General features: G+C 37.7%; 1 protein-coding gene across 8 annotated transcripts in view; it reads left to right on the forward strand.

Annotated features, from left to right (window-relative positions):
• The window catches only part of sytl2 (synaptotagmin like 2), a 137,314-nt gene that overhangs the window by 73,772 nt on the left and 45,078 nt on the right, over positions 1–18,464 (forward strand). For 2 of the 8 annotated variants that reach the window (XM_033022510.1, XM_033022509.1), the window contains exons 8-9: positions 5,673–6,518; positions 11,662–14,445. The exons of 1 other annotated variant lie outside the window; for it this stretch is intronic. In XM_033022510.1, coding sequence (XP_032878401.1) covers positions 5,673–6,518; positions 11,662–14,445 — 3,630 coding nt within the window. The remainder of the gene's footprint in view (positions 1–5,672; positions 6,519–11,661; positions 14,446–18,464) is intronic. 5 more of the 8 variants (XM_033022512.1, XM_033022513.1, XM_033022515.1 and 2 more) reach the window with 5 other exon arrangements.

The raw sequence follows: 18,464 nt of genomic DNA on the forward strand, positions 1-18,464 counted from the left end.
ATGAGTGGAATCCTGTCTTGCCAGTTAAGCAGCAATTGCACATCTCATGAATGCTTACTCCATTTATGGTGCCACCAATAAATGTACCTTGAAATTTGATTAATTTAAGCGATGCAGACATCTGTAACTTTTCTGGTGTCTTTCCTGAACTTACAAGATTGTTGTGCATTTTCTCTTATTATCAAGATTTCAAATAGATCGGTGTTGAAAGTTGTCCTCCATTGCATGTATTAATCGTTCAACAGGGTTCAATCAAATTTAGGATGGTGAGAACAATGGGGATTGTTCTAAACCATTTGAAGATTATTTTGCACTGTACAAATTTCTACGTACCTCTTAAAGTGGTCAATCATAGCCTTAAATATAATCTTTTGGTGTTCCGCAGTCAATGATGGTGTGTGTTCTGCACAAATCCAGCTTAGAATATTGCAGATTACCCCAGAAATATTTTGAACTTCAGATACGGTATTCCAAAACCAGTCACAAATTGGTCAAAAAGCTGTACTTTATTAATGAGACTGGGTATACTAATGTTGATGGGTTATTATTTGCTGTCAAAATATAAAAATGCTTCTTTCCAATTAACTACCTGACATTTTCCATGTTAGGCTTGTTTGATTCCAGAACTTCAAATGACATGATCTGTTCCTTCTATTTTACAACTACGTTTATATGCATGAATCAGCAGCCCAGAGTTTGCTGAAGCAATAACAATATAATTTGTGTTTGTGTAATTGCACCATGAAGCGGGCACTGATTCAGAGTCTTTGTGCATATATGGTCAATATGGAAGTCTCAAGTTTTGGTCCTCTCCAGACCAAACAGCTGCACCCTTCCCTTGTGAAATGTGATCTGAATTGATAAGAATATAAACCACAAAGTAATCTGACTTTAAACTACCTTGAAGGTCTAGTTGAACTGTTAAAGTTATTGTAAATAATAATTGTTCTGAGGGATTATTTGCTGCAATTGGTTGCTCAGCCATCTTAATAATATCATTGGTTAGGACCCCTGAACTCTTTGCTTGGACACCTGGTGGAATAACAGAAATTCTCACCAGACAGATCATTAAATCTTTGTCAGGAATTGTATTTGAAATGGCAGAGAACACTGGAGCTTTACCACTAATCACAAACTTGGGGCATTATGAAAGTTTTATCTTTTAAAAGTAATTAGCAGAGGAGAGGATTTTTAGGTTGTTAACTATCAATTATCTTACTAATAAAGATGTTCTAAATAAATTTTGGTGAGAACTACGATTAATATGAAAAACCTATTGTCAAATGGAATACTTTCTTTATAAAGTATTCTACATAGTAAATAATCCCACACCAGCTAATACACAGTATAGCATTAGCGTCCATTTTTAATAATCTTATCCCATGGTCTAAGACGGATACACAATAGTTGTCATGAATTAAGATTTTGCTTTTCTTGGACGGACTGCCAAACCTAGATTATCATGAATATGCAGAACACACACCATCATTGACTTGCTAATACAAGATCTGAATGTATTAAGATCTAAGTATTCTTGGATGTAATTCGAGCAGTCACACCTTGTCTACTGTGGAGTTTACCATGGGGAAGTGCATGTATCACATGGAAAAGCATTTAGGTGATTTATAGTTTGTGGGTGGTGATGGGTCGGTGTATTCTGAGCACTTGCTTTCCAGTGCTACTGTAAACTTTAGACTATTTATTAGTTGGAAAGGCAGTTGTATCACTTTTTATTCCATTCTTGTTTCAAATTAATCATTGATTAATGCAAACAAACCTCTCACAAGCTTTATATAGAACAAGCTTGAAGAGCCAAAACAGGCTTGTACTGCTTTTATCTCAACCTGCAGGGCTAATGCAAAATTGGGTTTAATTACAGATATTTTCATAATTGTGCATTCATTTGTTAAATTAATCATTTTAAACACATTTTACTCACAATTAGTCAAAAGCAATACAAAATACTTTAAAAATTGATAATTAATTTTCCAATTAAATATGAGACATCTAATGCTGATGCCCTTCTCACTCACAAAACTAATGTTGCTGGATTGTGGTTAGATGGGTCAGACTTCAGACCAATTGGTGGTCTTTGTTCAAATACCATTTCTCAAAGCTCTTAAATATAACAGGCTCTTTTCCCATATCTGAATCTTGCAATCTCTGATGAGGTTTTTGCCAGTTTTTATCTCCCTCCCTCTGTCTCAATCCCTCAGTCTCCCCTCTCTCTCAGCTTCTGATATTCTCCAGTAAATATTCTTTGTTATTTTTATTTCTTATCTACTGTACAATATTATTGCTTTCTTCCAACTGGCCTAGCTTGAACAATATATTTTGTGTAGCATTAATATTGTGCATTAAATATTAAATACTTGCAGTACTTGGAGGTTTCCACTATGTTGTGCTAGTAAGGAAAAAGATCAGATACATTTTATTCTGTTGCTATATATACACATAACTGATCTCTAGAAATCTGAAATATTCTTTACTGCCCTTGCTAATATCAATAGATTAGAAATGAATTAAGTAAAAATGGCTGTTAGTGTGCATAAATGTATTTTGTGATTACTTTTTAATCAAGTAACAACTTAGGAATATTTTCTATTGTGATTTAATTTATCCATACTAATAATTAATTTGAAAAGGGTGTCATCCCTTTTTAACAAAGTATATTTATGGACTTCGTTGTTGCAAAATAAATGGTTACTATTCCAACAGAAATATCTGTGAACAGTGGACTGATGGGCTAAACTGATTATGCTTCTATCATTAGGACCTTGACTTGATCAAGCTCCCATCCATGAAATAGTTTATGTTGTAATTAATGATGATTTATCTTGTTTCAAGTCTGACTTCCCAGGTGGGCTATTTATGAACATTGTCAGCAATGAAAGCCAACTAAGAATTAATTATTCTGGAGCATAGTTTGGCTGAATTAAGTTTGTAAAAACATACTTATCTTCCTTGAAATTAATTAATTTGGCCATCTTGATTTCAGTGTTCTGTTTGCAGCTTTGATGTGTTGTAGTTCCAACATTTCTTGCCTGCCTCTTGCTGTTTGCAACATTAATTCACATAGATCCAAGCTCCAAAGTACTTGTACTTGTAGTTATACCATTTCTTGTGTGATGCTGATATGCAGCCTCCCCTGCCAAATATGGTGGCATAAGAAACACACTGGAAATTGGTAAAACAGTAGGACGCGTCTTCTGGCAGAGTTTTTGGACATCATTTCCAATTAGTTGGGGTGCTAGCAGTATTCTTAAGTGAAAGCCTCCTGCTTTACTTTTGACATATTCCTACTTCCTCCATAATTTTGTAACAATGAGGCCACAGCCGTTTACCTCCGCACAGAAGATGGAGGAAATGATAGAAAATTGAATTGTGCAGCAATAACAAAGGGATCCCTCTAAATTTGTTGTCAATGCGTGCCTTGCCTCACTGTGGTTCAGATGTGGTTCATTGAATTTGAATGGATTAAGAATACCTTCAACAATAAATGCCTTGGCAACATTGGGGCACCTTCAGCGCATTATCATTGAACCATATCAATCTCAACTTCCAATATAACACTGATATTAGATGGCTCATGCCACAAATATTATAAGAGGCAGAGACCCCAGCTATCAAAATGTTCCACGTATTGCATGGACGGCCACTGTGATAGAAAGAAAGTTGCCCAGGTTCAGAATAAATGCATGTGCAAGAACTGGATTTCCCTAGATTTTTTACACAGGCTTGTAAAGAGGTGTGTTGATGTTCAAATACCTAATTTGGTTGGCCTTCATTTTTGGGGTGCACCATGGATTTCTTCACCTGTGTCCATTGAAGTGGAACTTGAGAATATTACCACTCCAACTACTTTTTGCTGTGGTTTTGCAATGCCAAGTAACTCACAATGTACAGATCCTATCCAGAGGTCACCCTCCAGTGCCTATATCTGAGGTGGTGGCCATGACTGTTGGATTGAGTGACCAGATATTGTTGTCCCTTACATCAAGGCTGGGAAATTTGGTGCTTGGGGATCTTTAGGCCATTAAAAAATAAAACACATGAGGGAGTCCGGCTGCATCTGTGGAGGGAAATGTACAGACATTTTGGGTTGAGTGCCTTCTTCAGGCTGAAGAAGGGTTCTAACCCAAGAAGTGTTCCAACCAAAAATGTCATCTTTCCGTTTCCCTCCACAGATGCTGCCTGACTTACTGAGTTACTCCAGCACTGAACCATAATACTTTTTCCATAAGCTGTAATTTGCTTTTCTTCTTCTAGACTAGCAAATCTTTGGCTTGAAATTCCCTTCTGTCAGTTAGCATTCTTGGTCACAGGTTTTTAAGATACAAATTATGTTGCCTGTTGACAATACTAAGGTGATAATTTCTTCTTGCTATTATCTTTTTCGCTATTGTTTTTGAACGATGGGTTTAAAAAATGTCACTAACTGCTTTATTTCATATTATCAGTTACTTTAAAGTGCAAATATAAGTTAAAAAAAAAAGATATGCACATTGGATGTATTTTAGTTATTTCTGTATTTTTTAATAAAATGTATGTAAGAAACTGAAGGCCATTTGTATTGTTAATTGTGGTGACTTGTTAGTCTTTGGCATTTGTAGAGAAATATGCATGCTAAAATTGTAGCAGTTACATATTCCAAATACTAGACGGTGCTGAATTTGCTCCAGTACTAATGCTACCTTCCTGACATCAATATTTCTATATATTCATCAGCTTACCATGACCACGATTCATCTATATTATAGAATCAAATGGTGTTTCAACTGTTACAAATGCTTGAGTTAATAAATACCATAATGCTGTTTCTCTTACTCACACTTCATTTTCTTGTAACTCAATTTATCTATGTGACAACTAAAATTATTGTTAAAATGTCTGTTTGACATAGACTTGTACCCATATAGCATGGACGCAGGGCTCTTCAGCTCATCAAGTCTGCGCTTATCTTCATTTACAGTAGTGCTAACTTATGCCATTTTATTTTCCCACATTTCCATCAACTCATCCCCAAATTTGACCACTTTCCTAACTTTGGAGTAATTAACCTACAAACCAGCACATCGTTTGGACATGCAAGGAATCCGTAGTCCTTATTGGCAACATAAAACCCTTAATTATATTTATTTACAATCTCTTTTATATGTTCACAGATGTCATTGCTTAATACAAAATATCTTTGGACTATCTCTTAGATATATGATATTGTATCAATTACGGCATCTCAATGTTCATAACCGTTTAAATAAATGGATTTTTGAAAAGGTGAATTAGACCAATTATTTTCAACTTGAGTTTAACAACCTTCTTATTAATAGGATTGAAATGTATTATTGTGCTCTGCACAAATGCCTAAATTTGAATATTACATATTTTAAAATTCAGAGATGCTCTGATATTTGTAATAAACAAAAAACTATAAATGCTCTCATTTATTGTATCATTTAGTTTCTTTACATCATTCCAACGGCTGTCTGAATTTTGGAATGTAATAATGTTTATTTCCCTGTTTTTGTATAGATGTTTATATTTGTAATATTTATGAACAAATAATTATAGATCTTTATAAAGCTACTCTTTCCTGGTTAGTTTCTATATTGTAGTCTCCTTATTGAAGTTGCCTTTATCCTTGCCCTTGTATACCCTTGTTTTTCTTCCAGAGAGTTTATCTCACCCAAAGGATAATATTTCCAGATTACATTTTCCCTCAAATGAACAAAGCCCTGCAGAGAATATTTCAGAAATACATCCAGTGCCAAAGCCAAGAACTCTTACTTCCAGGCTGCAAGGCTCCAGTGATTATGTCAGCATTATGTCAGGATCCAAGAATGGGAATGGTTTAAATGGCAATGCTTCTACTCCCAAAAGCATTTTAAAACGTAGTCCAAGTTCAAGCTCCAATGATTCTGAAATCTTACGCATTGGGGTCCAAGAATCAAAAAACAAGGTTCCTGCTTCCCAAACCATCCCAGAAGGAGCTACAGTGCCAACTGAAGCTACAATGAATGAAGAATCTCTTGCAAACAATAGTCTTGAAAAATTAAAACAAGTCAGATTCTCAACAAAAGTGGATGAAAAGAGAATATCTCAGATTCAAGAGAATTCTGATGCCAACAAAATTTCCAAAATAGGTGAAGATAATATACTAGACACTGATTATATGGGGGAAATTAATGAAGGGAAGACAGATGATATGGACAGTGTGGAAGAAAATGGAAGTCTACAAGAGGATAGTGGAGTTTCTGATTTGCATCATCTACCACCTTTACAAACAGACTTTGTGTATCTGAACCGAGAAGAAGTTAATGCTGTGCCAGACACAGACTTTCAATCCCTCCAAACAACAAATTCAAATCCAAAAAAATATTCAGATAGTCACTCACCAAGTTATAGTTCTAATGAATTAACAAACCATGTCCATGAACTGGACACAGGTGAGATACTAACGGAAAAGGAACCTGATCGAAGATTGAATTCTACATCAAATCCCTCGTATCATATCATTGGTAAGATGGCTATTAAATAAACTTGCCAATCATTCTTGTATGTACTGGTATGATTGATTTAATTATTGATTTAATTATTCGCAAAGTTTCTAAAAAAAGAATTCACCTCATTCATGGCTCATTCTGTGAAATCATTGTAATTTTTTTGTTGAAAATGGCAACACAAGTTGAAGGGGCAGTTGTACTGTATGCCTTTGAGGATTGTTAAAACATAATGTTTTCCAAACCATCTCTTCTACAATGATAATCTGCATGCACACTTTATTTTTTTAATCATTATTTCACTTCATTTCATTTGTTACTGTGAACAATCGCATTTGTAAGCTAATCACCAGCATTGTATTTTAACTAGGCTGTATCTGAGGCATTAAACAAGTTAAGATAACAGTTGGACATTAAAAAGAAAATGCTGCCTAGAAAATATATCCCCAGTACATGACATTTGTCTTGGAAATTTATTCTATTGATTTTTTTTTGTTGTTGATTGATTGGTGTTGTTGATTGGGGATACATTTCTGGGCATTCAAATTTTTATCTTGAAGCATAACACTGGAATTTGGGAAGAAGAGCCTTCAAACTAAATCAGAATCTATGTCTTACTAGGGTCCAGCTGAATGACAGATTTTGCGTACATAATACGTCATGTCTGCATTTTAACATTCAGAGATTCAAGATTCTCGCAAAATCTTTAGAACTACATGATTGATGACATGAAACAAATTATCTAAATTATCTGGGGGAAATTTAATTCCCTGATTTAAATGAAAGTTTGGAGTTTTATGATTTTCATGCAGTATTCTGGGTGTGCCTTGTTTCATTCACTCTTCCATTATTTAATTTAAAATAAATTTTACATTAATTCATTGACCATTAACAGCAATTTTTTAGCAAAGACCGTGAACTAATTTATTGGCGTATTCCAGTTGACAAATGCTGCCTGAATATCTACTACTATGTACAAATGCAGACTATAGGATGCCACCATTAGGTTATGTCAGTGAGTTGATGCCTTGTGAGACAAAGACTTCTTTGATTACATCTGGGAATCGTTTTCTTTCCTTCTGCTTCTTGACATGTATTGTTTAAGTTTAAATGAAAATCCTTTAAATCAGTTACGTTTCATGGCTTGGAAAGTTATTATATTTGGCAATGTCACTTTAAGGTGCTATATTACACTACGGTATTGCTAATTAATTATTGTCTACTTCCAGATTAATGATTTAAAATGTAAAACGCTGCTTGTGATGATGTGACAGAGAGGAAATAATCCCTTCTGCTTTTTGCCTCTTCAAACAAAACGAAGCTGTAAAGATGAATTCAAATAAAGAAATCCCTTTGCTTTAGCCAGAGCTAAATTCAGGGATGTCTTTACTTTATTCATACAACTCGAGGATAATTTTGATAACAGTTTATATCTTACAAGTTTGAGTATGTGTTATGCAAATAAGCAGCAACCTGCACGTTAGTCATAAGAAACCAACTATTATTGATTTCCATAATGCAGAGGGGACCTGGACAAGAAGGACAGGTTGCAACTGAACTGAAAGGACACCTATATTCTGTTGGGAGATTTTCCAGAATTACTCAGGAGGGTTTAAAACTAGACCCAAAGCCGTAATAAGGCAGATGAGAAGGTTGAGGCAGTACATATGTTAAAACGAGCAGGTTCAAAAGACGACAGGCAGGAGCATGTTCGGGAGTGGGGAAAAATTGATGGATTCAACTGTATTTATTTCAATGCAAAGGCCTGACAGATAAGGCAGGTGAACTCGTTATTGATAGTATGCGGGACTGGGAATATTATCGTTTTTACAGAATAATGTTTGAGGGAGGGACAGAACTGGCAGCTCAATGTTCCAGGGAACAAATACTACAGCAGCAGAGCAGCATGGTGGTGCAGCGGTAGAGTTGCTGCCTTGCAGCACCGGAGACCCGGGTTTGCTCCCGACTACGGGTGCTGTCTGTATGGTGTTTGTATGTTCTCCCCATGACCACATGGGTTTTCTTCGGGATCTTCGGTTTCTTCCCACACTCCAAAGATTTACAAGTATATAGGTAAATTGACCTGGTAAATGTACAAATTGTCCTTAGTGTGTGTAGGATAGTGTTAATATGTGGGGATCGCTGGTCGGTGGACCTGGTGGGCCGAAGGGCCTGTTTCTGAGCTGTATCTCTAAACTAAAACTAAACTAAACAACCATCCAGTTGTCTGGAGTGGGAAACTGCAGAAGCTGTAAACCTTAAACAAAAACAAAGAGCTTAAACCATTCAAATAGTCAGGCAACATCTGTGGAGAAAGAAAAAGTTAAGATTTCAGTGCATGACCCTTTATCAGAACTAAAAGAGTGAGAACACATATGCATTAATTTGCAGAATGAGGAAGGAGTGGATAAAATATAAAACATGGAACATTTGTGTACAAGAACAGGCCCTTCGACTCATGATATCTGTGCCGACCATGATGGCGATTAAATTAATCTTATCAGTCTGCACAAGATCGATATCCCTCCATTATCTGCATGTTCATATATCTGTCTATATACAGTGGCTTGCAAAAGTATTCATACCCCTTGAACTTTTCCACATTTTGTCACGTTACAACCACAAACGTAAATGTATTTTATTGGGATTTTATGTGATAGACCAACACAAAGTGGCGCATAATTGTGAAGTGGAAGGAAAATGATACATGGTTTTCAAATTTTTTTACAAATAAAAAACTAAAAAGTGTGGCGTGCAAAAGTATTCAGCCCCCTTTACTCTGATACCCCTAAATAAAATCCAGTGCAACCAATTGCCTTCAGAAGTCACCTGATTAGTAAATAGAGTCCACTTGTGTGTAATCTAATCTCAGTATAAATACAGCTGTTCTGTGAAGGCCTCAGAGGTTTGTTAGAGAACATTAGTGAACAAACAGCATCATGAAGCCCAAGGAACACACAGACAGGTCAGGGATAAAGTTGTGGAGAAGTTTAAAGCAGGGTTAGGTTATAAAAAAATATCCCAAGCTTTGAACATTTCACGGAGCACTGTTCAATCCATCATCCAAAAATGGAAAGAACAACTGCAAACCTACCAAGACATGGCCGTCCACCTAAACTGACAGGCCGGGCAAGGAGAGCATTGATCAGAGAAGCAGCCAAGAGGCCCATGGTAACTCTGGAGGAGCTGCAGAGATCCACAGCTCAGGTGGGAGAATCTGTCCACAGGACAACTATTAGTCGTGCACTCCACAAATCGGGCCTTTATGGAAGAGTGGCAAGAAGAAAGCCATTGTTGAAAAAAAGCCATAAGAAGTCCCGTTTGCAGTTTGCCACAAGCCATGTGGGGGACACAGCAAACACGTGGAGGAAGGTGCTCTGGTCAGATGAGACCAAAATTGAAGTTTCTGGCCTAAATGCAAAACGCTATGTGTGGCGGAAAACTAACACTGCACATCACCCTGAACACACCATCCCCACTGTGAAACATGGTGGTGGCAGCATCATGCTGTGGGGATGCTTTTCTTCAGCAGGGACAGGGAAGCCTGTCAGAGTTGATGGGAAGATGGATGGAGCCAAATTCAGGGCAATCTTGGAAGAAAACCTGTTAGAGTCTGCAAAAGACTTGAGACTGGGGCGGAGGTTCACCTTCCAGCAATACAACGACTCTAAACATACAGCCAGAGCTACAATGGAATGGTTTAGATCAAAGCATATTCATGTGTTAGAATGGCCCAGTCAAAGTCCAGACCTAAATCGAATTGAGAATCTCTGGCAAGACTTGAAAATTGCTGTTCACAGACGCTCTCCATCCAATCTGACTGAGCTTGAGCTATTTTGCAAGGAAGAATGAACAAAAATGTCAGTCTCTAGATGTGCAAAGCTGGTAGAGACATACCCCAAAAGACTTGCAGCTGTAATTGCAGCGAAAGGAGGTTCTACAAAGTATTGACTCAGGGGGGCTGAATATTTTTGCACGCCACACTTCAGTTTTTTATTTGTAAAAAAATTTGAAAACCATGTATCATTTTCCTTCCACTTCACAATTATGCACCACTTTGTGTTGGTCTATCACATACAATCCCAATAAAATACATTTACGTTTGTGGTTGTAACGTGACAAAATGTGGAAAAGTTCAAGGGGTATGAAAACTTTTGCAAGCCACTGTAACTCTTAAAGCACATCATTGAATCTGCTTCCACCATGTCCCACGACAGCATGTCCCAGCACATGCCAATCTGTAAAAACAAACCCCCAAAAATACTTGCCTCCACCTCCCCTTTATACTTCATCACTCATCTATAGTATTTGACTTTTACAATCCTTGGTATCTTATCTATGAACTTCCATCATTTTATAAATTGCTATCAGGTCTTCCCTCAGCCAGCAATGTTCCAAACAAAACAATCCAGGTTTGTCCAACTTCTCCTTATGGCCAATACAGTCTAACCCAAACCACATCCTGCTAAATATTTTCTGTTCCTTCTCTATTGCCCCCACCTCCGTTATGCAATGTAACAACTATATCTACGCACAACAAAGGGAATGGCTGTGATACGCAGACCAAAGTTGTGAAGTTCACCACGTCCAATGGCTATGACAAGCCCAGAGGCCAAAGATAGAGAGGTCAGAGTAATTTATGCTCGAGGAACAACACTTTAGGTGTAGGAAAGAACTGCAGATGCTGGTTTAAATCAAAGGTAGACACAAAATGCTGGAGTAACTTAGCGGGACAGGCGTCATCTCTGGAGAGAAGGAATGGGCGACGTTTCGGGTCGAGACCCTTCTTCAGACTGATATCAGGGGAGTGGGCGGGACGGAGGACAACACTTCATCGTCTATCTGGGCACATTGTAGCCCAAAGAGTAAATACTAAATTCAACTGTTTCGTGTAAACAGCTTTAAAAAACAAAATCACCAGTATTTCAGTTTTATTTTGGACTCTAACCTGCAGTGCTTGAAGTAATTGTTACCTTGATATTTTGATATGCACTCTGTCACCTATGTTCCCTTCATCCCTACACCTTTTATGTAACTTAAGATGCACTTTATTTTTCCTTTTCCAATTCTCATAAAGTGTAATTGACTTGAAATAATATACCAGCAGTTGAAATCCACTCTTACAAACACAATATTTATTCTTCTATTTGTCTCATTGCAGATAAGCGGATACTTCACACTGACTTTGAGTCCCCTCAGGTGTCTGATCAGCAGTTTCCAGAAATATTCCAAGGTAAGCAGGTTAATTTTGCAGTGCCTCTCTCCAAGACCGCACCAGCAGAACAAAGACTTAAAGCTCGTTCATCAAAGTCTCAAGTGCATAATAAATATGCAACTGAACATATCAAGGCAACTGATGAATCGATATCAAAGGTGTTGGATTGGTTCATCAGGAGTGATGAAACACCAACTGTAAGGGTAGAAGAAATGAAAAGTCCAACTGAAGCAACAGCGGAAAACATATCTGAACCTTTAAAATCTGTACTTCCAAAGCCAGATGAAGAGTTTACACATACTGAATCAGCTTCATTTACAGAAGAATCTAAATCATTGCCATACTTAAATGACAAAATTCAGGAGAAAGAAGAGCAAGAAATCCAATTACTGGACGCTCAAAATCCAATAAAAAATAATATTTCTGATAAATATACAATCCCAGAAGCAGCACTTTTGGAGGAGGAAAGTAAAACTAGAACAAAAGATGTTTCTGAGCTTACCTATCCAGACTACTCAATTTTTGACCATTTTTCGAATGATAAACAGCAGGACTTAAATCAGGAGCAAAATGAAGAGTCAGCACAAAGGACATTGATTTTAAAACCATTCACAGAGAAATGGACAGTTGGCATAAAAGAAAATATAGGTGGGGAGTCTGAAAGTACAGAATCAACTTCTAAGGATATTGACATTGTACCCATTGATAACATTGAAAATTATTCACAAGAGTCTAAATCAAGACCAGAACAAACAGAATTTACCATAGAAGAACTTAAAACTGTGCCATTGATTGATAACAAAGATGAAAAAAAGGACATACTTTACACTGATCAAATATCTTCACCCAAGGACAAAACATCAGCCCAGAAAAATGCTTTTGCAAATGCAGTGTTTGGAAAGTCTTCCAAGGGGGAAAAGATTGATATGTATTCAGTGATTGACAGATCAGCATTGTTGGAAAGCAAAGGAAATAATAATTCTGAAACCATGATCAATAATGGAGTAGTGCAGCAGTTAGACCATAACAAGAATACAGAAGAACAATCTAATCTTGAATTAGAGCAACATCAGATACATGGAAGCGAGAAAGAACAAATGGCAATTAAATGTGAGGAGCCTTTCTTAGAAAATGCGATGCAAAAACAAAATCAAGCTGAAAATAGTCCTGCATACAGGGCAGTATCAACAGAAAGCACAGCTCCTTACAAAATAGAACCAACTTCTTTCAGCAAGCAGAACGTGGAAAAAAACAATACTTCAGAGTGGAATAGTAATGTCCCAGAGGTGAAACAGACATTGCGCAAAGAAGATAAAAGTGAAGCTAATCTCTATTTGAAGGGGAATGACACAAACATAATTTCTGAAGAAGGTAAACCTTTCACTATAATTTCAATCAACAAAAGGATATATGAAACATCAGATAATCCTCCTTTTAATAACACTCAATTCGTAAACTTAATGAATTTTTGGGACAAGGGAACTAAAAGTGATACTGATAACAACGATGATCAGTCAAAATTTACCCAAATATCTGATGACAAACATCTGAGCACCCAAGTGGCAATGAAAACTGAACCAGAGATTCCACTAGACCCTGAATTTTTGATGACACAGAGGTCTAATCCAGTCCAGAGAATTACTCAACCTTCTGACTTTGACACTCCTGAACAACCTACAGAAATTAAACATGCAAAACCCCAGTTATATAGTGGGCCAAGTGTTCAAGAAATAATGCACCAACTTCGTCATCAAAGTGAAACTGAAAGTCCAAAGAAAAAGTTGGACACCAAATATTTCCCCAAGGTTCTTCCAACGGAACCAAATCTGATTCAGGTAAAACTTAAGAAAGCACCTGATTTTTCAAATGAAGATGGGTTTTCCCCTACTTCTAGTATTTTCCAGAAACATTCTCTTGATATAGAGGAAGAACCTGAAGAGAGTACAGTTTGTCAACCAAAATTAAGAAAGCTAAACACATCATATATTGGATTGCAAAAACTACATCAAGATAAAGATGAAGGTGTGGCATTAACTGATGAAGACCTGAATAAAGATGAAGAGGCTTTGCCATCATCATTCATGCTCAGAGACAATGAATCGATTGATGGACAAAACATTTTTAACCTAATCAGGAATAATAACGAGGAATATATTCCAGAAAAGAGAATGGGCAATGTTGAATCATTAGACAACAGAGTCCAGATTACTCCAAAATCAATTGGTATACCTTACCAGGATGAAAAAATACCCATTAGACAAACTTCTTCCGATGCTGTGAACAATAATGAAGAAAATCTTACTTTGTTTGCAGGAGGTTCCAGGCTCATAGAAGAAAATGACATCTCTCAGGAGAAACTTGATAGATTTGAGTTGTCAGATAGCCCGATCCAAACATTTTTGAACCCAACTGATACATCTTTGCAAGAAGAGGAAATATCGCTGATTAAGAGTGATAAAGAAGCTATCTATGACGAAGTCCCGGGAGTCGATTTAAATGAAAATAAAAGAGATTTTGAATTGCACGATGAATTTGAACCTAAATTGAATCTTCAGTCCGGAATTACGAGGACAAGCACCTTCAAGGAAAGTGAGGATGGTTCCACTGAAATGCCCACTGAGATCCACAAATCAGAAATGCCTTATGATTCTGAACAGGAAGCTAAACACATCTCTTCAAATCATTGGGGAGGAAATGATCAAATGCATGTGGAATCCAGAGGTTCACTCAGTGAGCATTATTTTTTATTGGCATGGTGGGCTACTTTGTTTTCTCTTCTCATTTGATTTGTTATTATTTTTATTTACTTTTGATCTTTGATGTAGCTGATTATACATTTCCACCAATCACCTCTTGATTTTTATGGATTTTGTATCTAACTACGGGTGTTCTCTATGGAATAATAGACTTCAAAAATCACTTCATTTCTATCCTGCCTTTATTCCAGAATGGGAATAACCATGGTTTCTTGTTTAATTACCATATTTACTGAGAAAAATCACCTATTTTTCTTTGTTGTGGTAGTATAATAAGATTTTAAAAAAATCAAAATAATTTTAGTGATTCTGAAAATATTAACTTTCCACAATTGCTGCAGTTTGGATGTTAGTACATGGGATTTAAATATCAATATAATTCTTTAATGGCAAAACAATTATAGGTTCAAATCCTTTACAAGGCTTGACCTAATCTCGGATGGTAGCTCACTACTGTTGACTTGATGTGGTCAATTTGGTATGAGGTTAATTTGGGTTCTGTCCAAATGCTTTCATAATGCCTTTAATTAAGGTTGTCAAAGAATACAGCATAATATAGATCAGGTACACATATGAGTTCCTCCAGCAATTTTGTGTACCCACACATATGTATTGTTTAGTTTAGAAATGCAGCATGGAAATATGCCCACTGAGTCCACACCGACCGTCAATGACCCTTTCACGCTTGTTCAGTTATCCCACTGATGTGGCGAGAGAAATGAAAGATAGTTTAATCCAGGCAAGTGTGAGGTTAAGCACTTTGAAAAGTCAAATGTAAGCGGAAAGTATACAGTTCATGGCAAGATCCTTATGCCCCTGTCCCACTTAGGAAACCTGAACGGAAACCTCTGGAGACTTTGCGCCCCACCGAAGGTTTCCGTGTGGTTCCCGGAGGTTCCCGGAGGTTTTTGTCAGTCTCCCTACCTGCTTCCACCACCTGCAACCTCCGGCAACCACCTGCAACCTCTGGGAACTGCACGGAAACCTTCGGTGGGGCGCAAAGTCTCCAGTGGTTTCCGTTCAGGGGCATTAACAGCTTTGATGTATGGAGGGTCTTGCAGTCCAAGTCCATAGTTCCCTGAAAGTAGCATCACAAGAAGATCAATTGCCTTCATTGGTTGGGGTATTGAGTATACGTGCCAGGAAGACATATTGCAGCTTTATAGAACTTTACCTACATCGCATTTTGAATATTGTGTGCAGTTCTAGTTGCCCATTAAGAAAGGATGTGCAGGCTGTAGAAGAGGCTGCAGGAGAGGTTTATCAGGAATCAGCAGCCTAGATATGAGGGTATTAACTACAAGAGGAGGTTGGACACATTTGGGATTGTTTTCTCCAGTGTATTGGAGGCTGAGGGAAAACCTAATAGAAGTTAATAAAATTGTGGTAAAATTAAATACCAGAAGTTATAGCTATAAGGAGGAAAGTGTAAAGGAGAAATGTGTGGGATGTTTTTTTTACACATAGTGGTGGGTGCCTTAAATGTGCCATTAGGAGTGGTGGTGGAGACAGATATGATAATGGCATTCAAAAGGCTTTTAGATAGGCACTTGGATATGCAGAGAATGGAGGGATATGGATGACATGCAGGCAGAAGAGATCAGTTTAACGTAGCATCATATTTGGCATAGACATAGTGGACTGAAGGGCCTATTCCTGTGATGCTCTCAGGATGACAGGAGTAGAAAACCTTGGATGACAAGTGATATTGACACCTGGTAAGAAAAAAGGAAAGGGATGGATCAGGTCTAGGTAGATAGGATCAAGTGTATCCCTGAATGTATCATATAGCATGGTGACAGGTACTTTCGCCCAGCTTGCCGTTGCCTCCACCCCTTTGGACCCCATAAACCATCACCCCTTTAGATCTTTCCCCTCTCAACTTAAACTTATGTCCTCTGGTTAATTCTTCTACTCTGGGTAAAAGACTCTGGGCATATACCCTGTCTATTCACCTGATGATCTTATACACCTCTATAAGATCACCTCTCACCCTCCCACACCCCAAGGAATACAGCTCTAGCTTGCCCAACCTCTCCTTGTAGCTTAAACTCTCAAGTCATGGAAACATCCTTGTAAATCTTCTTTGCACTCTTTCCAGTTTATTTATAAGAGGTGACCAAAACTGAATACAATACAATAACTGTGGCCTCACCAGCACCTTGCACAGCTATAACATAACATCCTAACTTCTGTACTCAATATCCTGACTGATGAGTGCCAATTTGCCAAAAGCCTTTTTGACCACTTTGATGCCATTTTCAAGGAACTGTGTACCTGTATTCTAAGATTCCTCTGCTCTATAGCACTCCCCAGAGCTCTGCCATTTACTGTGAAGATCATGCCCTAAATGTAACACCTCGCACTTATAGGGAGATTTTGGACAGGCTAGGTCTTTATTTCTTGGAATGTAGGAGTCTGAGTGCTGACCTAATAGAGGTATGTAAAATGTCGAGGGACATAGATAAGGTGAATGTGCTTCAACTATCCCATATTTCTTATCCTTTTCGCAGGATTGAGGAATCAGGAACTAGAAGACATAGGTTTAAGGTGAAAGGAGAAAGATATAATAGGAGGTACATAAAAATGCTGGAGAAACTCAGCGGGTGCAGCAGCATCTATGGAGCGAAGGAAATAGGCAACATTTGGGGCCGAAATCCTTCTTCAGACTGAAAAAAGGTTTTGGCCCGAAACTTTGCCTATTTCCTTCGCTCCATAGATGCTGCTGCACCCGCTGAGTTTCTCCAGCATTTTTGTGTACCCTTCTTAAACAAGATATAATAGGAACCCGAGGGGCAATTTTCTCACAAAGAAAGTTCTATATATATGGAATGAACTGTCAGGGGAAGCGGTTGACAGTAACAACATTTGAAAGACAAAGTGCTGGAGTAACTCAATGGGTCAGTCAGCATCTCCGGAGAACATGATGAATATCAGATTGAAGAAGGGTCCTGACCCGGTGCCACCTATCCATGTCCTCCAGAGATGCTGCCTGATCTGCTGAGTTACTCCAGGACTTTGTGTCTTTTTTGTAAACCTGTACAGGTATCTGCAGTTACTTGCTTCAACATTTGTAAGGCAGGTGCATGGATAGGAAAGGTTTAGAGGAATATTGCTCAAATGCAGGCAAATGGGAATAGCATTGATGGGCATCTAGGTTGGCACAGACATCATGGGATGAAGGGCCTGTTTCCATGTTGTATGACTTTTATCTATGACTCTATGACCAACCAGATCAGTATGGCAGATGAAGGCTGTGTTATCCTGAAAGTGCATAACATTGGGAAATCAAGACATGCTGTTCCGTTCCCTACAATGCCTCCCCAAAACAGTATTGCATGCAGATTAAAATGTCAGTTTACATGTTCTTGATGTAGAAATTGGTTCAGCGTCACATGTGACTTTTGATAGGAAGCACACAGACAAACTGTATGAGTGGTACAAACAATATAAATGGTAATAGAGTAGTTTGCCACATTTTGAAAGAAGCACAACATTTAATTGCATAATACTAATAAAGGCAAGGCTCTGTGCAATGGCACTTCCAGATCTACTCAGTGTGAGCTTTTTCATATGTCTACCATTAATGCACAGGACATGTGCAGTTTGTAGCTCTGCTACACTTAGAGCAGTGGCTTTGGACATCAGGGATAGGAACTCTTGCATTTTGGTGTAGATGTGGAAGTAATGGCAGCTTTTTCCCATGCTGATACTTCCTCGCCCAAATTTACTTGCAATGCAACTATGGAAAGTTACAATGTATGCATGTAGAAACAGAACATTAATTATGCCCTGGTATGTCTTTTTGTACTCTCAAGAAAATATCATGGTATCTCATGGGGATCTATCATCAAGGATCTAATTTGTTCAAAATAAATCTAAGAAATCAACTGGAATCCAGAACCACAAGCATAATATCTGCTTTTGCTAATAACAGATAACTGTTGAAGATGATAGATTCCTATTAAGAACTGCATTGGTTACATGATAATC

Source organism: Amblyraja radiata, chromosome 6 (genome assembly GCF_010909765.2).
Source record: "Amblyraja radiata isolate CabotCenter1 chromosome 6, sAmbRad1.1.pri, whole genome shotgun sequence".
NCBI lineage: Eukaryota > Metazoa > Chordata > Chondrichthyes > Rajiformes > Rajidae > Amblyraja > Amblyraja radiata.